At 40.8% G+C, this 26,441-nt stretch overlaps 5 protein-coding genes across 5 annotated transcripts; 1 reads left to right on the forward strand and 4 right to left on the reverse strand.

The window, feature by feature from the left end:
• Window positions 1-681: 681 nt before the first annotated feature.
• Window positions 682-3,360, forward strand: LOC146246037 (uncharacterized). The gene is made up of 5 exons (XM_084683728.1): window positions 682-1,032; window positions 1,199-1,333; window positions 1,830-1,953; window positions 2,079-2,200; window positions 2,987-3,360. Exons 1-5 carry the CDS (start codon window positions 943-945, stop codon window positions 3,023-3,025), a joined length of 510 nt encoding a protein of 169 aa, XP_084539854.1. The 5' UTR covers window positions 682-942; the 3' UTR covers window positions 3,026-3,360.
• tagln3a (transgelin 3a) lies at window positions 3,339-6,058 on the reverse strand. The gene is made up of 5 exons (XM_084683726.1): window positions 5,908-6,058; window positions 5,023-5,261; window positions 4,634-4,808; window positions 4,366-4,468; window positions 3,339-4,091 (listed from the first exon to the last, which is right to left on the reverse strand). Exons 2-5 carry the CDS (start codon window positions 5,200-5,202, stop codon window positions 3,950-3,952), a joined length of 600 nt encoding a protein of 199 aa, XP_084539852.1. The 5' UTR covers window positions 5,203-5,261; window positions 5,908-6,058; the 3' UTR covers window positions 3,339-3,949.
• A 190-nt stretch (window positions 6,059-6,248) lies between these two features.
• Window positions 6,249-7,625, reverse strand: LOC146246039 (uncharacterized protein C3orf85-like). The gene is made up of 5 exons (XM_084684294.1): window positions 7,539-7,625; window positions 7,244-7,286; window positions 6,904-7,028; window positions 6,700-6,785; window positions 6,249-6,611 (listed from the first exon to the last, which is right to left on the reverse strand). Exons 2-5 carry the CDS (start codon window positions 7,275-7,277, stop codon window positions 6,536-6,538), a joined length of 321 nt encoding a protein of 106 aa, XP_084540420.1. The 5' UTR covers window positions 7,278-7,286; window positions 7,539-7,625; the 3' UTR covers window positions 6,249-6,535.
• A 1,643-nt stretch (window positions 7,626-9,268) lies between these two features.
• abhd10a (abhydrolase domain containing 10, depalmitoylase a) lies at window positions 9,269-11,891 on the reverse strand. Its single transcript, XM_084683412.1, has 5 exons — window positions 11,688-11,891; window positions 10,989-11,172; window positions 10,040-10,151; window positions 9,790-9,927; window positions 9,269-9,616 (listed from the first exon to the last, which is right to left on the reverse strand). The coding sequence occupies exons 1-5, from the start codon at window positions 11,761-11,763 to the stop codon at window positions 9,275-9,277; spliced, it is 852 nt and encodes a 283-aa protein (XP_084539538.1). The 5' UTR covers window positions 11,764-11,891; the 3' UTR covers window positions 9,269-9,274.
• A 4,886-nt stretch (window positions 11,892-16,777) lies between these two features.
• On the reverse strand, window positions 16,778-18,164 carry gsx1 (GS homeobox 1). The gene is made up of 2 exons (XM_084684109.1): window positions 17,774-18,164; window positions 16,778-17,627 (listed from the first exon to the last, which is right to left on the reverse strand). The coding sequence occupies exons 1-2, from the start codon at window positions 18,147-18,149 to the stop codon at window positions 17,287-17,289; spliced, it is 717 nt and encodes a 238-aa protein (XP_084540235.1). The 5' UTR covers window positions 18,150-18,164; the 3' UTR covers window positions 16,778-17,286.
• Between the last annotated feature and the right edge of the window lie 8,277 nt (window positions 18,165-26,441).

The following is a 26,441-nucleotide window of genomic DNA, read 5'->3' on the forward strand; positions in this document are numbered from 1 at the left end:
GAATAGTGATCGGCTCTGTAGGAAAACAATGTATGGGTCAATGTAATTGTTAGATTACTTACTACTTTGCTCACAATTCAGTTTTGTAATGATTTCTATTTAGTGGACTTGTTATTGCAAGATTGGAAGGTGGTTATTGTTAAGCCAATCAGAAGATCCTACGGCTTGGAGAGGCCCTGTTCAAACTGGCGAATCCTTTTGGAAAGCTGGTCAACCACATCGTATCCAGTGATCAGGTGAGTCTAAAATGTGTTTATTTAGATAGATAGATAGATAGATATATATATATATATATATATTTATGTTCATTTTGTTTATTTATAAAACAAAATACAGAGATGTTCCTGTCAACAAAAGTGCATATCAACAGTTTAATTCTTAGAGAAATGTATAAACAAATTGATTGTAATTGATTTGGTTCATGTATGAACATTTGCTTTGAATGACATGTCTCTACTGCTTACAGGCACAGTTAGAGCTAGAAAGTTCAGAGAAAGCTCATGAAATGGTGAAAGCCCTTAAGAACCACAGGAAATCTAAGCTTTTCTGGAAACATGTCAGTGTTGTCATGTGTGGAGAACTAAAGGATTTAAAGGTGCGTTTTGAAATCTAAGCAATGTTTTTTTTATATATATTCAGGTAATTTAAGTAAACTTACCCAAGACGTTTTGAATGTTTAAGGCTTCCATATGTCTTATATTTATTGATGATTTGACACGGATGCCTAGGGGGAGATTCATCTTGGCATGTTTTCGATCCATCTTGGCATATTTTCGGCTTACTTTGCTTACAATTCTACACAATTCAGTTGTGTAATAATTTCTATTTAGTGGACTCTTTTTATTGCAGGATTTATAGGTGGTTATTGTTAGGCCCATCAGAAAAGGCTATGGCCATTTACGGGCACTGTTACAGCTGGAATGTTCAGAGCAAGCTCATGAAATGGTGAAAGCCCTTAGAAACCACAGGAAATCGCAAGTTTTTGAGAGACATGTCAATGTAGTCATGTGCGAAGAACTACAGGAATTAGAGGTGGGTTTCAATTGTGGTTTTCTTTTGTCAGGGCTCAATAACATCAGTTTTTTACTTTTACTTGGAATTTCAGGTACATCTCTTGCAGGTTTCTTCCCCTCTTTAATATAAGTTATAAGTTATAGTTCGCTTTCCGTGTTCTTTTTTTTGTTCTCGTGCCCTCAAGAAAACTTCAGTCCAGTACGAGCTGTGGTTGGCCCAGAAGAACAGCTGTGAAGCTCATCAAGAGGATCAAGGAGGCGAGGGGACCAGTGTCCAATCCTCTACAAGTTCCACTACCCAGAGGAGCTCCATGGAGACGGTGACGGGATTTCTTTACTGACTTTATCTTTGAGGTTTAACTAGATAGCGAGTCTTGCCAATAATGAGAAAAGGGATTTAAATCCTGTAATTAAATTAGATTTCTTATGTATGACAGCGATAAATACCCGTCATTCAGCACCTCCCCTTCATGCCAATCGTGGAGGTGCTTCAATGTACTTATTTTGTTAAGACACAGGTCTAATGACTCTACAGTTGGCTGGCTGACTTTTTAAATACTTTTTTTTACAAAAAATGTAGATGATCGATTATTGATCTGAACATTCCCATAATAATTTACTTTCCAGCACCATACTCCGGTGTTCTACGAAGAGCCCAACCGTGTCTAAGTGCTTGATGTTGTCCATCACTCTGCTGCTGCGAGTTTGTGATAATGGTTATTTTTTCTGAAATGCTATAAATTACTCAAATGTTTTACACTGCATATCAAAATGTAGCCAGAATACAGCATTGAATTGGGATGTTTCCATGGACAGGATGGCTCGATGTCTGAAAGGGTGGGGGTCTGTGGAGACCCTGAGTGTGACCAGTCTGATGCAGCCAGTGAGGACCTGGAGCAGGAGGAACCTCTAGGTCCTTATCAACCCAACAAGCCTGTGGGTAAGAAACCAGTGACTCGTTACAGACTGAAGAGATCGTCTTCTTAGGTGGGTGGGAAGGCCATTTAAGATGATGGCTATTGTTCTAGTGTTGTGTTCTAAGACGTCTTTCACTTTTATTTACAGGGTTAGACTATTTGGAACAAAGAACTGGATTATTCTGTAAATTGTGCAAGCTTTTCTACACCAACCAGAAAACAGCCAAATCTGTCCACTGCAGCAGCAAGGAACATTACGAGAACCTGAAGGTGTTTTTTTTTAAATCTCCCTACTACATAACATTTCTGACTGGGAAGATAAATGGCGACCATTATTGTTTAAAAAGTTCAACTTCATCAGTACAGCTGATTGTTTTACTTACAATTCAAGTATCTGGAGTCATCTGTAGTTTTCTGTGATGTTTTCTCTCAGTGGAAATTTCTGCTCTCAGACTATACCTTGTGAGAGACGTTAGTGGTTCTCAACCCTGGTCCTCAGGGAACCCCTGTCCTGCATGTTTTAGACGTTTCCCTGCTCCAACACACCTGATTCAAATAAATGGCTCGTTATCGAGCTCTGTAGAAGCCTGGTAACGAACATGCATTTGAATCAGGTGTGTTGTAGCCAAGCAACATCTAAAACATGCAGGACAGGGGTTGCCTGAGATACCACTGCACATGCTCAACATTCCCCAGATTTTACATCCAAACAATGACTTATGATTATCTGATTACAGTAAAATCAAGTTCATTTGTGAAATGTCACCCAAAATGTGTGGGATTATGTCTGTTTTCAGTGTTTTCAGTTTTCTGGGGTCAGATGGCTGAGCGCTTAGGGAATCAGGCTATTAATAAGAAGTTTGCTGGTTTGATACCCGCCTGTGCAAAATGACGTTGTGTCCTTGGGCAAGGCACGTCACCCTTCTTTCCTTGGGGGAATGTCCCTGTACTTACTGTATGTCGCTATGGATAAGAGCGTCTCCTAAATGACTAAATGTAAACGTGATGGGTTCTGAAATGCACATTTTAACTTTGTGAAATGTTTCCCTTTTCCAGAGAAAGGTAGAGGAAGAGAAGCAGCCTTCATCTTATTGACATGACCGGCATTCTAATCAACTTTACAGTAAAGACTGGCCTTCTAGTTTACATCCTTGGATTCAGGATAGTATCAAAAGAACCCTTTCAGTTTTGGAACAAATTATTTGGCCATTGAAAACTCAACTGATGGAGGACTGACCAGAGAGGTGATGGATATTCTGCAGGCCTGCAGCAAGGAGGAGACCAATCAGGAAAAGAGAGACGCTAATTCCAAGGGCAGTTGAATGAGTTTTCAAAAAGCTTTGTTGCACTGGACATCAGTGTAGGGGAGGAAAGCTATAATGGTACCTTTTAACAATTCAATTGAAAGTTTTTCAGTTTTCAGTAGTTTAATTGCTTACACGTTATCCAAGGTACATATAACACAGTGTAACGCAAACGTGTCGATTAGGTAATAGCAAGGAGACAAAAATATTTCTGAAGTGGTTGATCGTCATTTTCTGTTACTGAATATTCAACATAAAAATACATGCAACAAAAGTTGTAGTGTAACATCCTCGTATTCACATTCCACAGTGAGATAATTCATAAAAAATAATAGTGCCATTAGGAATTACATTTTAATACTAAGGTTATTGGATAATGAATTACAATAATGCCCTCAAAACAAAATAAATGTGTTCTAGAAAACAATGGCATAGTTCCTGTCCCACCTGTATTAACTGAGGCACAGACATCAGAGGGTGTAAAAGGGTGTAAGGCCCATGTAAAGGATTTCTGAAACACATCCACAGGATTTCTCCTCTTCCAATCACACTCCCAGTACTTTAACAATCTTCAGATTTCAATATTAAGATTTGCATTTATTGTAAGTGACATCTAGGCACCCTACATAGCTAGTGCAACGTCATGCCTCAAGAGAGGGTTAAACACAAAGAGCCCCCCACCCCCCACTCCGCTCACCCGGTCATGTTTGATTTTTTACATGATCTGCCGTGGCATGCCGTAGCCCTTCATGCCAGACTGAGATGCTCCCTGGTTGCTCCCCATCTGCATCCCAATCAAATTCTGACCACGACGCAGCTGCTCTTCAGTAAACTCCCTCCGGTTGCCTTGAGCTTTCCTGGTTATGCACAGATTGAAAGACATAGTTGAACATTCAACTGTTATATTAAAGATGGCATGATGGGAAATTGGGGTGGGGGGGGAGACATGGTTCCACACAAATATGCTTGCATCTTGTATTCACACTCAACTGAATGAATATGTACACAGAGGAACAATGTAGCCCTATGCTGTTTCTTGGTGCACTGAAATGTACTGATGTGTAAATGCATGTTTCTTATGTAATTGTACTTGTGTATGCGCAAATAAAGATTTAAACAGTTCATTCTCACCTGTGGAACCAGTCTGGTTCCCCACGATAATGGCCATCATCCTTTGTGAGGGCGATACTGCCAAGAGCGGTTAGGGTCCTCTGAACAGCGGCTAAATCCTTCCCTGTATGTATCACACTAATATTGAATTGAATCCGTCTGGAATCAAACCTCCTTACAAACAGGAGACACGACTGAATGAACTCTCCTAAAGAGATGGATACTTGTGAGACAGTGACTTAATGATAGGACACTGTTTGTGATCGAGAGGTTACAATGTGATACCTACCTTCCCAAAGGTCCACAGTCTGGAAGAGGTCTGTTTTGATTACTCCGTAGGCCTCGGCTGCTTGTAGGAACTGAGAGATCTTTTCCATTTGCTTAAAGACCATCTTTGTCTCAGGGATCTTCTTAATAGGCTTTTCACTAGGAGGGTATAGGCTGTTGATGAGCCTACAAAGGATCTGCCCAAAGACATTAATGTTGGGCCATGATGGATACAACCTCTTCAGGGAGTGCATTGGCAGTTTTTGTCACTGACAAGGTAAAGAGGCGATGGAAATAGAATACTCCTAGATTCTGCAATAATACCCCACTGTGTCATCCGAGCTGCAATATTCAGAGTTTGAAATGACTACATTTCCTACAAACCCTTTCTACAGATTCCTGGATACTCACTGTCCCACTCTTGAGCCAGTCCTGGAAGTTTTCCCTGCCTGGCTGTGGCCGATCAATGTCTCCTCCACATTGGATGATGATCCACTCCACCAGCCTGGTCTCCAGGTCCAAGGCATACTTCTGGTCAATCTTCTCCTGCACCTCTCGGCTTAGCCCATAACTGGGTCCTCTGTTAGCCATCGCTGCTAAGATGCTCTGTATATTACGCTCTCAACACAGTGACTGAAAGAAAATACTCCCTGCCCAAGCAGGTGCAATACGCAACACACACACACACATACACACACAAACAGGAAATGTAATTTCAACTCATTTCTGTACTGCGTCTGAGGGGAGCCAAACGCATGTTAGGATGGCTGTTGCTGTAGGCTATGCGTTGTTTTGTGCCTTCCCCTCTATACATAATTAATAGTTTTGCATGTAACAGTCACAAAGCTTTCATAGGCAAAAAACCGACATCTCAAAGACGTGGTGTAGTGCTTGCACTGTGATAAATAAGAGCAGTCTTTTTATCATCACACTAGATTTAAATCAGTCGTGTATAAAGTGCAATTTTTCATCAAGTAGCCTAAGAGTGTGTGGAATTTGCGCCTGTGTTCTGCTCCCCACTGGATGGTTTCCAAAGCAATATTTTCAAACGCCATCGCTGTTAGCGCAGGGACATGGCCTATGCAACATTCATATTTTCAACGTCCTATGAAAGCATGTCAAAAATATTATATAGTTTACTAGTTAGTTAGGCTATCTGGTGTCCTTTCGCTGAAGAATCAATCAAGTGTATTAAACGAGAACCCCATGACGTGCGCAAAATGGGACATCTAGGCCCATTCGGAATAATATCGCCCCCTGGCCTTTTTCTGATCTGGATCAATATTTCCTACTTACGGAATATATTAATCCACGTCGTTTTGTGTCTGGTTGCTGGTTCTCTGCAGTCATGGGCGGATTTCACTTGACATCTTTAATGGGTGCGGTACAGCGCTCAGCATCCGTTCTTCTCTGACTAGCCAATTGCTTTTGGTACACGAGTGCACTGATTCTGAAAGTCAATTGATGCCTCAGCGCCTTCACGCTTCGGAAAATAAACAAAACGTATCCTATGGCTCGTCAAATGATGTGAGACTGAGACTAATGACTGTGTCCGCTATAAGTTTATGTCGATGTTATGTTTTGATGTTGCGACTTTTTGTCCAAATACATAATCAAACGACTGATTTTGTTGGTGTTTTCATACATAAATGTTTTCTTTATTGATCTGCTTCCATTCGAGCAATCAACAGTCAGTAATGCATCTAGCTCTACCATTCTGCACAAGCGTCCTGCGTGCTACACTACTATGTTAAGTGCTCTTTTCTCGACATTTATTAAACACATCTCTTACGTCCTCATCTTTTAAGGGTACAGCGCTTGTGCACACACGCTGAGTGAGTAGGCTATATAAAATGAATTGCAGATACAGTAACCAAGAGGATGACGACTATGACTTGGCACGAGCTTCTCCATACTCCATCTGTCAGTGTCGGCCTGTCTGCGCATCCAGGTGAGCTCGAGCATTCCTTAGCATCTCCATATACAGCTTGTTGTTCTCGCTGGAAAACAAACAAACACAAGACGTGCAACTGTAGTGTAAGTTAAAGTATTGTAGACCATGATCTCCTATCTGAATCCCATACTTACGCTGCCACAGAGCGGTCAAACATCAGGTTGCCCATGTCCATATAGTACTGGGCATCTGTTCGAAGAGCTGTCCAGTACTCATTAGCCTTGAGTACAGAGTATATTGTATCATTAATACACACAATAGGCCTATGATATGATATATGCCTTAAGATCTGGACATTTGAAAATCGAATACAGTGAACACCATCCTGATTGCTGTACCTGTTCTTGAACAGTGTAGCCCCATTGATTCTGAGAGTGGTTTGGATCCCAGTAGCCTGATTGTCTCTTCAATCTGATAAATCGCTTTGCTTCCTCTTCCTTCATGAACGGGGCAGCAAAAATCCCTGTCCAAAATGTGTAACTTAGAATTTCTAACTTCCCTTGCCTTTTTACGAAAAAATATAATTGAAATTACGAAATAAAAATGATGTGCTATGAGACTGAAACTATAAATCCAAGTCTAGAGACATCAAGTCACTTGAATTGTTGTTCGAATAAGGTCCATTCATTATAACTTCTTGCAAAATAGGACTTACCTTTGACCAAAAAGAATACTTACCACTCAAGAGAGCAAAAAATATTAAAAAGTTCATGTTTTTCACCTGAAAAATTTAATATTTTTAAGTTGTATAAGGACGTTGGGAATATTTTTATGTAGAATCATCACATGAAAGTTGTGAAGACAGCATTAATATCACACTGTGTATAATTGATGTCTTCATAAATCTAAATGAGACATATAGCATCTACTTTCAGTTTTGACCTGAACTTCACATTTTTCCTTCGACAAAATTAGCCCTGGTCAACAATACAGAACAATTTACAAGTAACAGCAAACTGTAGAGGTTATTTACCTGAAGCAGGGAAGTTGTGAACTGTTGCTTAAGGGCATGTGCAAGAGTCTGAAGGCGCCCAAAATGTCACAGATGGATGTGAAGGGAACAGAACTTTCTTTCAGGGGCGGTGTTGTGTGAGCCAAAGGCAATTGATGTAAACTTGCTATAGCTACATATCTCAGCGCCAAGGATTCACATAGATGGGCCTTTCACACCAACACTGCACTTCTGTTCTCCATATTTGAGGAACATGTCTAGAACTCGAAGAGTAACATAGTGGAGACACTGTTGGAGGAAACTTCCAGTAGGAACTGTGAAAAATGAACATTTTTACAGATATCTCTGTCAACACTGATCTTTATTAAATGAAAGCAATGAACAATGTAATGAAAAGTGATACTGTCGCACATAGGCTACATAATAATAAGTCTACAAAAAGTATAGTGTGCAGACCATGGTTTTGTGAAGAAATAACAGTATTCATCATGATGAGCCAGATAGTTGTGTGATGATAGTCAATTGTAATGGTACATATGCTTTTAAGCCATTTAGGTGGGATGGTTATCACGGTCTTAGTGCTACAGTAAAAAAAAAAAAAAAAAAAACAGTTTTCTCCAATTAACAGTGCTAAAGAAAACAAACCTTTTGACATTCCCTACAAGTATTATGAAAAATGTGTAATTTATTAAAGGAAACCCTTAAAATATCTAGATTCAGGACTAATGGTTGTGATCTAGTCAAACCATTGTTGCCTTGATGTTGGCCACTAAACCACTTCTGGCTTAAAAAAAATATACCGGACAGCAAACTAAGTTTTAAATATTAGGAATACATGTTTTGATCCTAACTTCAGATACAATTGTATGTTAACAGCACCGACACAGTCTTAACCAGGAAATAGGAATGTTGACTACACCGAGTCAGTGACCCAAGCAGACTAACATACATGGGTGCAGTACTGTCAATCTTAACATAGCATATGTGCAATCGTTCAAGAACATACCAAAATAAAATAACAAACTGAGCAAAGATCAACGTTCCGAGAAGGGGCAACGAGTATCATCTGTATAATGCACTCTTTTTTCAAAAACCGTACTGAAACAAATGAAAACAATACATATTTTTATACACTAATAATATAACAATATTATAGCAACACTCCAGTCCTTCATACATGATCTATCATGCAAAAACCCCAGGTGCAAAATCAAGTGGCATTGAAAGATCAATCCATGTTTGTTCAGCATTGGAAAGCCTCCAGCAAGCACAGGACAAGAAGATGGAAGTGAGTGGAAAACAGCAAGATATCCCAACTGCGGGTAGGCAGGGACATTTTGTTGTCAATCTTTCTTTTTACAATGTCGGCTCCCTCTAGTGCTCAAGAAGCGGCATGACCATGAAACACACAGTTGCATTTGCTGCCCTCTACTGGTTGTTCGATGCACATGCATAAATCAAAAAAGGCACGTCTGCTGCACCACCACTTGGTTGCTTTCTAGATATTTTTTGTCATTGGGGGATTACGTCGAGATGGCACCAGGGATGTCAAAAACAAACAAAAAAACGTCAGGGAGTTCCCCTTTTCTACGTTGCGTTTTTACGTTTGTAGCACCTCCGGGGTACAATGAACACAGGGCCTGAGTGTGGGGGAACGTGAGGTCAGAGTGGTGCCCTACACCAGCAGGTGTCACCACACTGCATAGTCCTGTGGCGAACACCCCCCCCCCCCCCCCTCCCTCCCTCCCTCCCCCCTCTCAAACCAGCGTTGTCAGCTTGTCTATGAGGTCGTCGATGGTATACACGATGAGCTTGATGTCGTCCTTCTCCGTCATGCGGTGCTTGCCGTGCTTGCGGAGGATGACGTCCACGTCGCTGCTCAGGACGCGCTCGGCCACCTGCATGGAGATGTGCCAGGGGATGTCCTGGTCCTTCATGCCGTGGATCAGCCTGACCGGGCAGGTGCATGGAATGGGGCTTTGCAGGACGCAGTGTTGCTCCGCCTCCTTCAGGAAGTCCACCGTGAATCGGACGGAGCCCTCCTCGTTGTGTTTGGTGGGGACCACCCATTGCCCCTCCTCCTCAATCGCCTTCCTTGCCTACGACAAAACAGGAAGCAGAAAGCAAAAGGACTACTGGCAAAGGCAGACGTAAAGAAGAGGAACATGGAAAACAACCTCCGTTCGGAACTGGATCCATTGTACGACGATACTGTAATCTCCGTTCTGTGTGGCTCTTCGTCGCAGACAGGGAACCCATCATGTGGACTCACCTCTATAGAAAGGGTGTTGAAGACGGTAACAAAGTGATCTGCAGCGGTTGAGATGCCAACCAGGGCTGCAATCCGCTCTGGACGAGCTATGGCCGCCAGGAGCATCAGCCAGCCTCCCATACTGGAGCCAACCAGGATCTGCAACAGGATTTGTATCGGGAATGTAACGCGTCAAATAGGTCAGAGGTTCCTGAAAATAAGATACACACTTTTAAACATGCTTTTATATATGCTATGAAAAGACACTTACTTGTGGGCCTTCGACAAGCTCATCGAGAACATACAGAACATCCTTTTTCCAAGTGCCAACACTGCAATCTGCCAACGCACCTTCGGATGACCCACAGCCTGTGTAGTCAAACCTAGCAGAAACATACAAGGTACCACATCAAAGAACTTAAACACATCCAAAGTCATTGTCCATCTGAACAGGCTGAGGTGGAGCCACCAATCCTATCGCTTTTTCACTCCAAACCCGTTATGTATCGTCAAGTTAACAGTGGTAGGGGAGGCCATGTGATTTGAGGGACCGAGCCAAGGGATCTGCTGTAGATAGAGAAGAAGTCCCATCACAGATTCCTATGGGACACCGGTGGTGAGGGTGTGGGGTGCAGAAATGCACCTCTGCCCAGTCAGGTAGGACCTGAACCAGGAGAGAGGGGCTACAGCAGTACCTATTTCAGCCAGTGTGGAGCTTAGAAATGGGCAGCGGATCGTGTCGAAGGCCGCATACAAGTCTAGAATCAGAACAGGTGAGAGGTCGTGGGCTCGAGCTGTGTTTAGAGTCCCCATCATTACCAGGAGAGCAGACCACCAGAGTTTTAAAAGACTAACGTCACTATGACCACGTGAAACAACAAACTGCTTTGAAGTTATTTCTATAGTGTCTCTAAGATAAAGGAGGTAAAAAAAACATTGCAGAACTATCTTCTCAAAAGAACCGCAAACTCTGGCTTTACCTCACCTAATCAGGGCACGTTACCCAGCCTTGGAAAAAAGACTACGCCAATGGTGTGGAGGTACCAAAAAAATCCAACTGTCATTGACATTTGGCAATGCAATAATATTATGTTTATTCAGTAAAGGCTTATTAATACAAAGGGTGAGAATATCCTCAAATGTTGCAGCATTTCACTCAGCATCAGCCTGGAATATAAATGTTAGTGCATCTAGTCTAGTCAGTGGTATACTTATCTTACCTCAAATAGGAGTGACCTAGGGATCTGCAGAACTCCTCCAGGGCTTCAGCCTTCTGTCCCCCCATGTTAGAGGCGAAGCCAGGTAAGAAGACTACCCCTGGGCTCTTCCCCTTCACTTTCCTGTAGGCCAACTTCGGCAGGTCAGGACGCGTTGCATACTGCACTGTCGCCTTATGTCTCACACCTATGACAAAATGATAGTACATGGTACACGCAGACAAGCATGAGTGCTATGTTATTCCATGTTAATTTGCTGACAAGATGCTGAGGCCAGACGTGTAACAAGACAGCGATGCATTGGCCATCAAATTAAGTAGTTAGCTCGATCATGTTAGCTTAAAACTAGCTAGCACTAGTAAATAAACACAGTGGTGCTAGATTTGAGCTCATTAAGCCAGATGGTTTACATGGCATATTAGCTAGATGCATTCCACACGTAACTAGACAGAGCTAGCTGACTTAGCGAGCTAGACTAGCTAGCCAACGTGTTTGCTACTGTCAATATTCTATCAAATTCGGCCAAAATGATGGGAACCACTTGGTCTGGAACAGCCTAAGCTAGCAAACGCTATCACTACTTGGTCACCTTCTAGCATAGACAGCTACCTGTGCCACACCCCCATAAACCGTTAGCGTTGAAATGTACAATTTTGTGCTTATGCCTTCATCATCTGTGTACCAGGTAGGTATAACACTCACCGGAAAACGTGATCGCTTTTCTTTTGGCATTTAACTGAAGTACCCTGCTAAACGTCCTTAAAACAGTGGACGCCATTCTGTCCCGCGCTCTGCGGAGACTTGAGAGAGGACAATAATGCGACCTTACAACAGCTCGTCTCGGGTTTGATGATGACAGCACTGCCAGTCGCAAACACAAGCCAATACAAGGCAAGCTGAAAATAAATAAATAAAATATACAAGGCAAGCTGGCCTGACTTCTGCCCCCCACGTGCTGGAGGAAACCTAACTGGTTTACTCCGGTTATATTTCATAATGACAATAGGTAGCTACAAATAGACTAGGTGTACAATGAGTCTACCTTTTTTATATAGTAGCCAGTTAATTCAGAACGCTTTGTGACAGATCTGAGGATGAAATTACCAAAGCCTGGGTTTTAGGTGGGTATAAGTGTCGTAAACATGCACGTGGGCTCTTCTTTCATCCTCTATTTTTTGTTTATTTTATAGATTAATTGTTTTAATTAAAATGGAAAATGGTTGTATTGTATTAACATAGCTCAGGTCAGAGACATGAAGAGACATGGTTGCAGATAAGGAATAGCCTAATAGCTTAGTGATGATCATTAGTACCGAAGACTTAATCAGAAAATGATTGAGTATCTTTGTCTATTGTAAACACTAAAACGGGGCCATATTTGTATTTATTAATTAACTATTCTATCCTCTGTCCAGTGGCGACTGGAATGCTCCCACCTTATGATCCGTCTATAGCAATAACCTTTTCTTACGAGATAACCTTACGGGTGTTTAATGTTAAACCAATACTTGCCACTAGAGGAGGCTCCTACTCTAAATTCTTTACAGATAGATATTTTCCCAGAAATGAAGCCCTGCAATAACACGAGGCAGAAACTTAAAGGACCAGACACCGACATACATAGGCAACTAGGTGTTTCGACGTATAACTAAGATATAAACTTCAAATAAAAGTTGAATGTACACATGTTGTGTTTGTCGATTAAGGCTAGGCCTACAGGATATGGAACTGTGATTCATTGTAGGCATACTCTGCATTCTAATTCTCACATCACGTTCTTGGCCTGTGTGATTTAACTTCCCCTTAAAGACAGGCTCACCGCGTCTCTCACCTCGACCCTCAACTCAAAATGAATGCGTACGACCCCCTTGTTTATAAATAGTGAAAAGAGGCGGACAATTTAGACATTTCTGCAGCTTGTGTCAAGCCTCATGACTAATTCCCATATTTAAATGTGAACGGGTGAAACAGGGCCATTTGATGGCAGCCAAGCGAGCTTTATCAGATTTCAATGGCATCTATTCTTGTTTAACTGCGCACATTTTTTACTAAATACAAAAAATTCTTGATTAAATCATTTCGGCGTAGCCTATGCTACACTCAAAGTAGCCCCCGTGCGAGCGGAAATGTTAGTGTAACATTTTTTTCTGCAACCCCGTTGTATTGTTCTCATGTCTCTTTATATCGCTTACAAAGGTTAACACTTGAACGCCCAGTTCCAAGTCAGCGCAGTTCATTATTTCCCGACCCTTGACATTGCAGGTGCAGAATTAAATAGATTCTCACTTCACCAAACCACAGTAGGCATGTTGTGCATGTGTCAGATTTAATTACAGGACATACATTGATTAGACTACATTAGTTGTCCATGTTAATTCAGTTGATCATTATTAGGTGATAAAACTCAAGAGGCATGTTGCGTAATTTTTATGCGCCTTGCCGAACACGCGCACAGGCCTGTACTTTAAACATAAAATCTCCACTGCACGCACACGCACATAGCATACAACGTATAAACGCATGCATTGCAGCCTGAGATCGCCACAATATACATATAGGCTATGACAGATAGCCTATGTCTTCGTGGTATAGACCACTTTCCAAAGAGAAGATACAGTATAATGGCAGGTGGTTTGTGAAAGAGAAAACCTACCAGGTCAGGATCGACGACCATGTCCAAACTTATAGTGGAAGTCAAACCTGTAGCTTCAGAATATAACTTACAGAATCTTTTTTTACACAACTAAGAAAGAGACCCAAACCCAGAGAAACATTCTGAATAGAATGACCAAATTTGATGAACTGGAAAAATATATAATTCACAGTTGCAAATTCCTTCATAATCAATATCCCCAAATTCTGTTATTCACGGAGTCCAAGACTAATTTCATTACACATAACCATCACGAACTGTAAGCTATAAAAAGATTGTCTGCTTTCCAACACACTAATAATTTGCCTTCACATCAAACCAGGATAAAAACTTGTATCAGTGAGTTGCCGTGTGTGGAAAAACAAATGTGATGTTTTCTAGCAGGGTTAATAGTGTTCAACAGGATAACAACAAATATACAGCATAGGTAGAAGGTGGGAACGTGAAATAATCTACTACTTGCTCACGATAGGCTTGAACATACACCAAAACACTGTAGTTCCAGACCACGCAGATTTTTTTGTGAGCTGAGTACAGATGGTAAATGCGCAATTATAAAGTATAATATTGTTGTTTATTTCCGAAAGTTAGATAATGTATTTGTAATATGTTTGGAAAAATGTTTGCATAGATGTTTATTAATTATTGTTTCAAATTTAAAGTTTAAAACTTGGTTGAATGTGCAGTGCCGCAGCGAGCCACGCGAGTCCAAGGAGCTCTCATTGAGAAGCCACGTGTCCGTTTCCAAAGCCTCTCCAACTTAACCACCTCCATTGTACGACTAACCCACATCGGCAGCGTCCCTCCACATAAAGGGATTTGCAATTTCAAGATATTTCAGCCTAAATGTTTTTGACAGTTCCCTCGCTTTCGCTTCGGCTTGGTTATTTTAACTGTGCCAAATGGGTCACCTTGGCTAGCTGTCTGCGCGCAAAGGGCTTTTGCGCGCATTCAGTCTGAATTTTTTCCAACTTTCCTTGACGGGGAAACCAGCTGCTGGTCGTGAAAAGACGGCTTATTAATTGTCCTTTGTCATGCAGAATTGCTTGATTTCTAAAGAAACGTACAAAGGCTCTTTTTCAGGATTCAAGTATTTTGTTTCGTGCGTATTTTCAAACCATCGAATCAGCTGCAGCGCCGCGCCGTCTACCAGACTCAGGTACTGACGGCCTGCTCCCTTTGTCCGCTTTTAATGCTCTTGTAAATCGGGCAGACTGATTTGTTACAAGCTGCTCTTTTAATCTGATAGATAAGAGACAAGTCTAAGAAAAGCCGTAAATGAAAAATTAGTTGGAATAAAGACAAGGGCGAGTCTGCTAGATGGGCGCCTGTTGACTCAAGCGGCCCTCGAGCGTTGGGACAGCCCTCTCAGCACCCCTGTCAAGGTCACATCAACAATTCGCTTTTCTTCTTTTTAAAAGACACTGTAGGCTTTTTTCCTTCAATGAATTGATCGTCACAAAATTAAGAATAAATAAATTGAGCATTTGGAGCACCGGGCTTATAAACTCCCCCAGGGCGCATACCCTCGGGCTATAGAATAGATAAAGGGCGCTGTGCAGAGGACGCAGGGAACAAAATGGGGCTCTATGGTGCAATTAACAAAATGCCCTAATCCCATATTTTAACAAATGCAAATGTCGAAGTTTTGTAAAAATGTTTAAGTGAACAATCAACTGATACCTTACAAGTGCAATTTATTTTCCCAAAGGCATAACGTCAATATAATAAGACTAGTTTAGTAGGATTTTTTGTCTGTCATCAAAACCATTATAGAACGTTTCCAGCAAAGTAAATTCAATTTCAAGTCCCTTTTCAACCCATGCATGTACTTGTAAATAGCCCTAATTAACTAAAGAAACATTGTAGTATGTGCCTACATTCTTGGGAACGATGAAACCATATGTCCAAACCTTTTGTGTTTACGTATCGTGCACCCAAATAGTTTCATGGCCTTGACCAAAAATATCAGGAAGGCTTTTTTTTGAGCTACTGTAAAGGACCACGACCACGTTGGCAAACAGGATGGAAAATCCCTGTAGATGTTTTTTTGTATTATTATATATTTTTTGGCTGAAATATATAAACATACATGACTGAGTGCATGTACATAAACTATAGGCTACACTTACTTTCCACAAAACTGTAACACGTTTACAAAGTATTTATAACAAACAGACCACTTCAGGACAAATCAAAACTTCATCCCAAAATAATCTGGAAAGTGAACGAGTCCTCTCCTTTAGCTTTCAGTTTTTCTTTGGCACATTTTACAATCTACAGATGAATCTACTCATCACTCAATGTTTTATTCACTCGTTTATACACTCCGTAGTGATTACCAACTCTGCAGCACGAGACTGACGCGAGACACCGGCCTGAAGCGGACATCATATGACAAGGGTCGCTACGGGGCTCTGAGGAACCCGGCACGCTAACCCATGGATTGAGAGAGTTCTCCCTAGGGAAAGACTGAGAGGACCAATGAATGTATGTCTGTTAAGACTTTTTGACGGAGATTATCGGTCTTTAAACACTTGAATCAGAAGGGGGGCGTGAAATACTTTGGAACACGTTATGTAAGCACTGTTTTTTTAATGAATGTAAAGAGGTTGCATCTGTCTTGTGCGTAATTTTCCGTTAGTTGCCAAACACCACAGACATGTTTGTAAACAAAGTGCCCACTGCCATTTTTTTAACTTAAAAATGTGCTCCGTGAGACAAATGTTATTTCTGATTGGTCTTCGCAGTATTAGCGGATATCTGATTTAAATCACTGAAGGTTGGTCTATGTTGGGACAAAACTGCATTCCAACGATAGGACAGTTTAGCCTAAAGTTTGATCCATGGACTCCTGAAACACTGATGATGAAGTGCACCATGCAGGCAATGTGGCAGTCAATAAAACTGGTTAAGTATGCACACATAATATGTTGAAGGGATAAATCTTGATTTAATGTTTGGTCTAATAGCAGACTCATAAAGTCATAGAATGTCCACAACTATAGACTATACAAGTTTGTTTATTCGCTGCCCGTGCATCTGACAATGCGCACGCATGGGTTACAGCCATCGTGTGCGCTCCCAGTGGTGCGCAAGTGTAAACCATTTGACCCAGAGCCATGAGTATATCTCTCAGAATTATTCTTTATTTAAGTATCAACATTTTTAAATAAATAAATATTTTCATTACGTTGAAGATATAATTACAGTCTTAGTAACGTGACATTAAGAAAACATTCCTCCCCCAAATGTCCTCAATATTTCCATGTCCCGTTACTGCGCCATCCACATACAGGCTAGAGCTAGACGTGCTTAAAGCATACAAAATACCCATATTTTTACCATAAAAAAATGATAACAGATTTAGAAATGAACTTTACTGCTATTCACTTGGTCGTTTGGCTATTTCAATTAGCTAAATTTTCGGTGGCTCTTGGTATAACAGATCCGTTTGGATTGGCAACAACGAATGGTTTGTTCTCAGAAAGACAAACAGGTATACAACTATACAACATTCCAGGGCAATTTCCTGGTTATATATTCTCTTCGTATGTACAGGTGACTGGACATAAAACAGAACAGTCGAATTTTTGGCTGAATTCCACAGGTGTGTTGATCAAGTCTGGGTTTATGGTGAGGAGGAATTTACGGAGAGACGGACAAGTCTGCATCCTCTTTCCCCGATGAGGATGGCGACATGGGTATGTCATCCTCCTCCTCCGAGCATCGTGCTGATGAGCATTTGCAACCATGCGAGCCGTTCCTGTGCCCACCGCTCTTTCCCTCTTTCTTGTGCTTGACCCTCCGGTTCTGGAACCAAATCTTGACCTGTTTTTCTGAAAGGTTTAGATACGTGGCGATCTCGATGCGTCGGAGTCTGGATAGGTACATGTTGGAGGTGAACTCTCTCTCCAACTCCAAAAGTTGCGTGCTGGTAAACGCTGTGCGCATGCGCTTGCTGCTCTGAAGTTGGCTGTTGTTGTTTTCTGTTAAACAAAAATAAGTTATGGGTTAAGCCTCATTAACTAACCAAATACAAACAAGAAGATATAACTTAACTAAGAATAAAGCATAGGCGTTTTCAATATCAAGTTGATTTGGGATGATGATAGCATTCAAAAGGCTTACTCACCGATGGAGATACAGTGGAACTGTCGAGGGTCTGGAACAGAATAGGCTGCTTGGTATATCCCCGGGCCATGGTTAAGGTTGACGCCTGTGGAAGAGTGTTGCCTTGATAGAGTGGAATGACAATATTGGGAACCAAAGGCAGGGAAGGATGCCTTCAGGAGAGGTAGAGATGGTGGAGATGGGTGAAGCTGGGATGCCGCCATGCAAAGCGGACAGAAGCACAGCAAGCCCGCCTTTCGTGAGTGGCAAGAACCCGACAGCCCATGGAGTGGGTGAGAGGGATGCACGGCATACGGGAATAAAGGTGGATTGTTCTCGGTCCCTTTTTCGTTAGTCTCCCTCAAAATCAACGAATCCACAAGAAAGGACCTCGGCATCTTTGCAAACTTGCTACTCAATAGCCAAAGGAAATATCTTTCAGTCAGTGCGCGTTGTTTCGAGGTCTGCTTGCTTCGTGGGTGGACAGCGGAGTGGTGCTGAAGGGACACTGTTGCTCTTTAAATAGTTGTAGAGAGTAGGCAAGACCAGGTTTGGCCATGTGACGGTTACGCCGTGCAGCGCCCAAGAGCTCTCAATAGGGTTTTGTGCCTTTTCTCTTGGCATTCACACTGCACGCTTCGCCATTATTTTACTTGTTAACTAAATGAACTGCATAATGTAGTCCATTCTTGTCAGCCCCACCCACGCCGCAAGAGGCGATACTGCTCTTCTCCCTTTTAACATCACTGTTAAGTTTTAATAATGTTTATTTTGTGGCATTAATTTTGATGCGGCCATTTGAATGTAGTAGGTAGGCCTACGCTTTCGGCAAAAGTATAGTCAACGTAAGTTAATTTAGGAAACTGAACTTCAGAAAATGATGGAAAACTAACTTCACTATATCCGTCCACATAGTCTGACAAAAAGGCCATGTTTGATATAAAATCAAAATATACATGCATCCTAATACAAGCGGCCTAATACAAGATTAACAATTTCAATCAAATATAGAGATAATGGTTCTGTAAAGGTGGTACGGATACAACTAACAATGGTCTTTTTAAAGTGCAACTGTGATAGACTACAATTTTATCACAGATATTAAGTTTAAATGTGCCAATTAAACCTTAATGTGGGCTAAAGCTGCAATAGTAAATGCGTAATTAAACTTTAAACGTGTGAATGTACTTGTCTATTTTGAGGCCAATGTATCATTTCTATAGGCACAGAAAGGACAAGTCAGAGCCTGAAGGCAATGCGGTTAAAAAGCAGTGATTAATTCCTGTGCGCGGGCCCCCGCCGAGTCCGGGAAAGAATATATAAAAATAACCAGGTTTTCACTCGCCGGCCCTTATTGAATGTCATTGTGGAGAGTTTTCAATGCGAAAGAAAGAGACTCGAATTAAAGTGTGTGACAGCGGCGGATAGACACACACAAAGGCGACTCTGTCACAGAGGGACCAATGCGTGGCGCGTGAAAGCCCCCGCCTCGGTCTGATTGAATTAAGTAATAGGAAAACAGTTTCTTTCACTTTAGGTCTTCTGAACAAGACCTTCAAAGAGATGCTAACCATTAATGTGTGAGTAAACAGTGAAAATAGGTTTGTATTTCTCCCAGGGACCCTTCGTTTCTCATTTTTTATCAAGCCCAATTGTATTTCTCATCAAAGTATGGACTTTATGCAAATACTGCTCATGTTACTGTTATTGGAAGGCGAGAAAGGGAGTCAATAATGTATCATTTTATTGAATCAAGCAGATAACTGAGTAAAGTGAAACAACATTAGACTTTGTGGCTTACATTCTTGTTGATTGTTATGAGTGATTATTGATCAAAAATGTTCCTCAAACTTGTGGGATAATGCCGTGTCTTAAATTGTCTATTGTTTTAACCTTTTATTGAAGACCTAAATGCACTCCTCAAAAGAAACCAACGGGATTCTGTTGTGTATAGAATTCTATAACTTTAAGAATCCAGAAGTCCTTATTTACGAGTCATTGCATCAAAACTAAGATAAAAGCCTGCATGCATGTCTCGTTTAAATATCATAAGACACTAAAACCGAAGATAGCTTTGTGCCAAACAGCGGAGTTGTCATTTGTTTGTTTCGGAAGTAGCATGCAGCCTACCATTAGGCCTACTCCCTCGCTTTGGAAGTTGCACAGTGCGCTAAAAATCGATTCAGTGTCACTGCTGGTCCTTGACAAGCGTGACAATTACCTGTCTGCCCACTGCTTTTCAGTTCAGAACCCAGGCCCTTGCATTATGGCTCTGCAGTGCAGAACCGGACCCGTCCACAATGGTCCGGTCCTATTTGTTTTATTTCCTATAAAACTACCCGAGGGGGACTCTATATTACCACTCGACTCACATAAAGGGTATAATTTGGTAGCAACTTCGACGCGCCATAAAAGCAGGTCTTTACCTTACAAATTAGGAGCAATTAAACCCTTAAACAAGCTGTAGGCACGGAGTCACACGGACAAGAGCCTGTTATTTGCAGGAGAGTGGGATTAGGCCTTTCATTCTCTAGAAGCCGCATGCCAGGCGTCCTCCATTAACTAATGGGCCAATCTCGTTGCAATTTCTGTGACCCGTTATATCCCCTGTCCATTTTATTCTTTATTCAAAATGGTAATGGGAAAATTGTTTAATAACATACTGTTAATGAAAATAATAATTAATTGAATCCGATTCCTTGTTTTCAAAACACATTTAAACGATTATGAGGCTCTGTAAGAACTTGTTTAGATGATCTTAACAAGAGACATTCAGTTTGGCCTGTAATTCGTACTAATGCAATACAAATTTGAACGACAATATATTTGCTGGTTGACCATGAGTTTGCTGCTTTATTGCCAAGTTTAAAAAAGGAAACCATTTTCCAAATGAAGTCCCTATTGGTCAGTCACCCCGTAGACGGTGCAGGCTTACGTAGGGGTGCTGCGACGATGGCTGGGCCGCTACTCAGGGAGGCTCATCCTCATTTGTAATCCCAACTGGAGACTGACAAATAGTTTTGACCTCCGAAAAGTAGGCCCTCTGGAGGCTCAAGATTGAAGTGCAAGCAATTTCATGCATAAGAAAAACCTCACTCCCGTGATGAGCATTATTATTCTGCAATTTCTCGAACTCTATGGGATATCCGTACGACACATTTTGTGCCTCCGCAAAATTATAGCCTACTTGTTACCTATTACTTGTTGGTTGAGTGTTATAGGCCTCCAGTGAGTTAATGAGGTTAATAAAAGCATCCTTCAAATCTGCTCTAATCTAAACGGCCAGTGTGTATTACCGGGTGTTAACCTTCTAATAATGATCTAAATAATGATCTAATGAATACAAACCTGCAAATTCTACATTCAAATAATGAAACTGAATTTAGATTTTGTCTGATAATGTGTCTTTAATCAAACTCTCAAATGTGTTTTTTATGATAATATGGACCAGCGAGAGGGCAAAAGAGGCCGACCTGTCCATGAACATGTAGTCAATATCCTTTTCTTATTGTATGAATTATTCATTGTTTTGAGACACTATGCCTCCTCATTTAATATGTACCCATACTTAACACCCATACATCTCTTATATGAGCTATGGTCTAACTGACAGTGTAACAGGATTTAGGGTCCCAGTGGGGTTTGGTTTGGCTGGATGAGCGCTGTGACTGTCGATGTGACACAGAGGGCCGGCTGCCCAATACTAATCTTCCCCTGAGGCTACCCCACAGCCTGCAGGTCCTGCTGCAAGACTCCGGGCACACAAAAGCCTGATTATCATTCATATGTTCACCACCAGAGCAACCAGTCCAGCAGATGACAGTGCTAACCTAACTGCCAACTGAGTAGGGCAATATGTGCAGCACACTTGGGACTAATGAATCCTTAAGTAAGTGTGTCTTTGTGTCTGCAGTCTTTGTGGGGGGGTTTAAATTATGTGTTTGAGTGTGTCCTCTTAAAGGTACTACCCTTCTAACACCTAAAATAATCAAGATGAACTTGAACATGATATCATTTCCATCACTTTATGCCTGGGTCTCTCTCGCTGTGATGAGGCAATATTCCGGAATTTGCCGTGTACAAGCTACTTAGTGGATTCCAGTCCCGCTCAGCCCAAGGATGAGGAGTTCCATCCTGTAGTGCTGCACAGGAATACATTGTTATTGAGGGTTCGATTCCACCCCCGCCACCCCCTCCCCATTTTGGGGTTAAAAGTGTCCACTAAATGATTAATTAAATACATAATTGTATAACTGCTAGGGTGGAGCATATAGCTTGTGGTGTAAAGATGCACAGGCCTTATTATGTGACACTTTTTGTAAGTGACTTTGTATGATAGATTAAACTCTTAAGTAGACATTAAAAAGTATGGGAGGTGTCCAACTTGTTTGACTATGAAACTGGAGAAAGATACAAGTGTAGCCAATGCCAAACAATAGTCCTACCAAAATGTCCTATCTTTCTGAACTTTCAGTGCATATGACTGTTGTGACGCACCTTGTTAAAACATAATGACACTGTTTTCAGTTGCAGTAAAGTTCACAAAACAAGAATAAGACTAAGCTTATTTAGTCATTTAGTCATTTAGCAGACGCTCTTATCCATAGCTCTTATCCCGAGCTCTTATCCAGAGTGCCTTAGCTATAACATGAGCTACTGTGATATAACAAATAAATAAATAACATATACATTCATGAATGACGTACATTGCTGAATATCCGAATAACATATGCATGATGCTGGAGAATGTAACTGGTAATGACTACGGTATTTAAACTTTTGGTGATATGAATATAGACTGATTATCCAGTAATTGTACATTGAAAAGGAAGTTGAGCAATGCAGCCACATTATGCAACTTATCTCAAGTCATAGGTGTACCCGCAAGAACTAATGTCAATAGGGACGGAATGGTCACGTCAACGTGCATCGATCACTTTTTTACAAATTGTTCTGAAAAATGTTCTAAAGCTGTGTCGGTACCTGTGGGCTTCAGTGACCACAATACTGTCGCTTTAACTGTGAAAACAAAGGTTCCTAAAGCGGGGCCTGAAGTAATTCATATAAAACCTGTTTAGAAAATGATTTTATTGCCGATGTCGAAAATATTGAGTGGGAATACTGCACGTCCAGTGCAGCATTCACATGAATGTACTTTATGAATTTATTTTCTGCAGTGTGTGATAAACATGCTCCAATTGAGAAGCTCACGGTTAGATCACTAAAAGCACCTTGGCTGGATGAGGAATTGAGAAACTTGACGAGAGAAAGGGACCTACTGAAAAGATCTGCCATCATGTCAGGTAATGTAGCAGATTGGCAAGCTTACCGCTCACTAAGAAATGTAATAACGAAATTAAATAGACAAAAGAAAAAATATTACTATCGTTCTATATTTGAGGAGTGCCATGGAGACAGTAAAAAACTGGAGAGTACTTAATGATGAGGTCGAAGTAAAATTGCCAAAACACCTTCATTTATTGAACTGAGTGGAGAATTCATTACTAAACCATCTGATATAGCAAACTATTTCAATAATTACTTCCTCAGTAAAGTGAACACACCAAGAAACCAAATGCTGCCTGTGAGAGGTGGGCTGTCCAAAGCCATAATAAAAAATCATATAATGTGTGGTAAGAATTGTGTGTTTGATTTCAAGCCAATCAGTGTTGATTTTATGGTTAAGATACTTCACTCAATTAAGTGTGATAAACCTTGTGGGTTTGATATTATTGATGGCAGACTGCGTCAGTTATCAGCTAAATCAATGGCTAAGCATGTAGGCCATATTTTCAATGTATGTTTTATGGAATGTGCTTATCCTGATTTGTGGAAAATTGCAAAGGTTATTCCTCTGTCAAAGAATAGTAGGGAGCCATTTACAGGTAGTAAATGTAGGGAGCCAATTACAAACAGTAGGCCTATCAGCATCTTACCTGTCTTGAGTAAACTTCCGGAGGGAATTATATTTAAGCAGATCCAGCAATATCTTTCAGAAAACAACATTAACTCAGATCTACAGCATGCATACAAAGCAGGTTACTCTACAAGCACGTCACTGACATGTCTAACTGATGAGTGGTTCAAACAGATTGACATGAAGTCAGTTGTTGGGGTGGTGCTCTTGGATTTCAGCGCATCCTTTGACATCATAGATCATGAGCTACTACTCATAAAACTATCGGCGTATGGATTCAAAGATTCTACTATTGATTTATTGAAGGTTTTTTTAGTGAACAGGCAACAATGTGTTATGTTCAATGGCTCCCGTTCAAATATTGAGACAGTTCAGTGCGGAATTCCTTAGGGAAGCTGCCTTGGCCTTTTTCTCTATTCCATATTTGTAAATGACATGCCATATGTTTGAAAAAATGCAGGAATGGGGATTTATGCGGATGACACGACTATGTATGTATCGTCAGGGAGTACTGAACATGTTAATGAGGTGCTTCAACGAGAGTTAAAGCTGGTTTCTGAATGGATCGTGGAAAACATGTATGGTAATAGCTTCTAAATATGCTCTCAGGACAGATCAGAAATTAAGGCTATCTTTAAAGGGTGCTGGTATGCAACAGGTTAAAGAAGTCAAACTGTTGGGTGTCATTATTGACGAAACACTGTCATGGTCCACTCAGATTGATAATACAGTGGTGAGAATGATTAATGGTATCTATGCCATTAGAAGGAGTGCTCATCTGCTAACTAACACAACAATTAGACTAGTCATACAATCTCTAGTTCTGTCAAATCTGGACTACTGTCCTGTTATCTGGTCTAGTGCATCAAAGCAATAACTTAGTAAACTTCAGCTTGCCCAGAACAGCAAGACTAACACTTCACTGCTCTGTCACGGGTAGTGTGGATGTTATGCATGCCAGGCTGTCATGGATGAGGGTGTAAGAAAGACTGACCTGCACACTTATTCTGTTTTAAATAATGTTTATATCTCACAGAAACCCGTCAGTTTGTCTTTACAGCTATCACATGCAAATGAGAGACATGGTTATAATACTAGGCAGGCACTAAGTGGTCACTTTACTTTTCCTCTACCCAGAACCAATGCACTGGAAAAAACAGTAATGTACAGAGCTATTGCATACTGGAATGTGCTCCCCTCATATTTGACTTTTAAAAGGAAACTTAAGGCAGCAATAATCAGAAAGGAAATTTGAGTAGATTAGGTTGTTAATTTAGGTATTTTTGAACAGACAAAAATGTATTGTTTTTAATTTTTTGTTTTTGTTCGTTTTTTATTATTTTACTTTTACTGTAAATGTTGTTTTCTAAGTGTGTTTTTGTTCACCAACATTGATCATGCTGTGCTACATTTTATGATTTGTATTGTAATGTTTTTTGCCTGGACCCCAGAAGGAATAGTCTCCACTACGGTGTTGACTAATGGGGATCCTTAATAAACATAAACATAGACTCAAATGCTACTTTGACAGAATGCCACAAGTATTTAAAATTTTACAAATATATATTTTTTTCATGTGAATTCATTTGTTGTGTTAGAACTATATTCACTTTGGTCCCATTTACTTGCAAAAATCTTGACATGCTGTTTGGAAGTTTAATACCATGTGGAGTTCAAAACATTATTTTGTGTGACTGACTCAGTTTATTCCAAATCAGTTGACGTTTAGGTTCTGAAATAACAGGTCAAACCAATGAATTTAATGAACTCTCCCAGACACAAAGCATGAGTCTTGCCATTTGAACTCCAATAAAGGGCTATGGTCAGGTCAGCTAGCTCATTCAAGGGTTTGTACACAAATGTGACAGAATGCTTAGAATGCGTCCACTTTAGCATCTCCATTGAAAAGTTGTTCAAAGTGTTTGTGGCATCAGTGATATTGCCCCTCAGCCAAGGTACCTTTGTCTTTCATTCTCTTTCTAGTCTTCATTCACACCCAAATACTCCCTAACAACAGAAGTGGAAGAATGCAAGCCACTTTCACGAAACAAGTTCCTTCCCCCTTCTCACATAGTCTTACAAAAAACTTATATTTGCACAGAATTATGGCCTGTAACAAGTTCTGCCTGTCTTCTTCTACTCCTCCCCTCTTTTCACTGCTTCACTTCTCTGTTCCTCCCTCTTTGCCACTTTTATCTCCCCCCAGCCTCCTTCATTGTCAGGATTTCTCTCTCATCATCAGTCTTTGCGTGTCTCATGTCTCTCAAGCTGCATCAGTTGATGAAGAGAAAGACGAAGGGGAGGGGGATGTGCGTGACAACGAAGGAGGGAACCGGAAAGGCTAAAGTGGGAACTGGGACTGAACTTCAATTTTTTTTCTAAATGTCATTTGTAAAAAAAGTGTTTTTGACTGTACAACACCTCGCCCCTCCCCCCCAATACATTTACAAATCAATGAAGCTTTTTTCACCCTACGACAACAAACACATGGTATTGGTTTGGAGAACTACATCTTTAGTCACATGGTTTTCTCCTGAGAAGGACAGATGAAACTTCAAGGGTTGGGGGTATGAGGTTTATGAAAACAGAGGGAGAGCCGTAAACATTAAAAAAAATTAAAAAAATACTTTTACATTATATTTGCATTATTGCTGCTTTAATTATTATTGTTGCTTATACTTACTATTTCTTAGGATTATTAAATTCTTAATTGCGGTTATTGACTTGAGTAATGACTATAGGCAATTGGTTCAATGGCCTAGATGACTCCTTG

The sequence above is a fragment of the Hypomesus nipponensis genome, chromosome 20 (genome assembly GCF_054491055.1).
Source record: "Hypomesus nipponensis isolate SF chromosome 20, ASM5449105v1, whole genome shotgun sequence".
In the NCBI taxonomy this organism is placed as follows: domain Eukaryota; kingdom Metazoa; phylum Chordata; class Actinopteri; order Osmeriformes; family Osmeridae; genus Hypomesus; species Hypomesus nipponensis.

Excerpts from the sequence above, each read along its gene's own strand:
- LOC146246037 (XM_084683728.1), top strand. The coding sequence starts at position 943 with ATGGTGAAAGCCCTTAGAAACCACAGGAAATCGCAAGTTTTTGAGAGA. Across the intron at positions 1,033-1,198 it reads AAGAACTACAGGAATTAGAG|AAAACTTCAGTCCAGTACGA; the intron begins GTGGGTTTCAAT and ends CGTGCCCTCAAG. Across the intron at positions 1,954-2,078 it reads TCAACCCAACAAGCCTGTGG|GGTTAGACTATTTGGAACAA; the intron begins GTAAGAAACCAG and ends TTTTATTTACAG.
- tagln3a (XM_084683726.1), bottom strand. The coding sequence starts at position 5,202 with ATGGCTAACAGAGGACCCAGTTATGGGCTAAGCCGAGAGGTGCAGGAG. Across the intron at positions 4,809-5,022 it reads ACTGGCTCAAGAGTGGGACA|ATCCTTTGTAGGCTCATCAA; the intron begins GTGAGTATCCAG and ends GTCTTTGGGCAG. Across the intron at positions 4,469-4,633 it reads GACTGTGGACCTTTGGGAAG|GGAAGGATTTAGCCGCTGTT; the intron begins GTAGGTATCACA and ends TGATACATACAG.
- LOC146246039 (XM_084684294.1), bottom strand. The coding sequence starts at position 7,277 with ATGAACTTTTTAATATTTTTTGCTCTCTTGAGTG. Across the intron at positions 7,029-7,243 it reads ATTTTTTGCTCTCTTGAGTG|GGATTTTTGCTGCCCCGTTC; the intron begins GTAAGTATTCTT and ends CATTTTGGACAG. Across the intron at positions 6,786-6,903 it reads GCTACACTGTTCAAGAACAG|GCTAATGAGTACTGGACAGC; the intron begins GTACAGCAATCA and ends TCTGTACTCAAG.
- abhd10a (XM_084683412.1), bottom strand. The coding sequence starts at position 11,763 with ATGGCGTCCACTGTTTTAAGGACGTTTAGCAGGGTACTTCAGTTAAAT. Across the intron at positions 11,173-11,687 it reads AAAAGCGATCACGTTTTCCG|GTGTGAGACATAAGGCGACA; the intron begins GTGAGTGTTATA and ends ATTTTGTCATAG. Across the intron at positions 9,617-9,789 it reads TCAACACCCTTTCTATAGAG|GCAAGGAAGGCGATTGAGGA; the intron begins GTGAGTCCACAT and ends GTTTTGTCGTAG.
- gsx1 (XM_084684109.1), bottom strand. The coding sequence starts at position 18,149 with ATGCCGAGGTCCTTTCTTGTGGATTCGTTGATTTTGAGGGAGACTAAC. Across the intron at positions 17,628-17,773 it reads GTTCCACTGTATCTCCATCG|AAAACAACAACAGCCAACTT; the intron begins GTGAGTAAGCCT and ends TTTGTTTAACAG.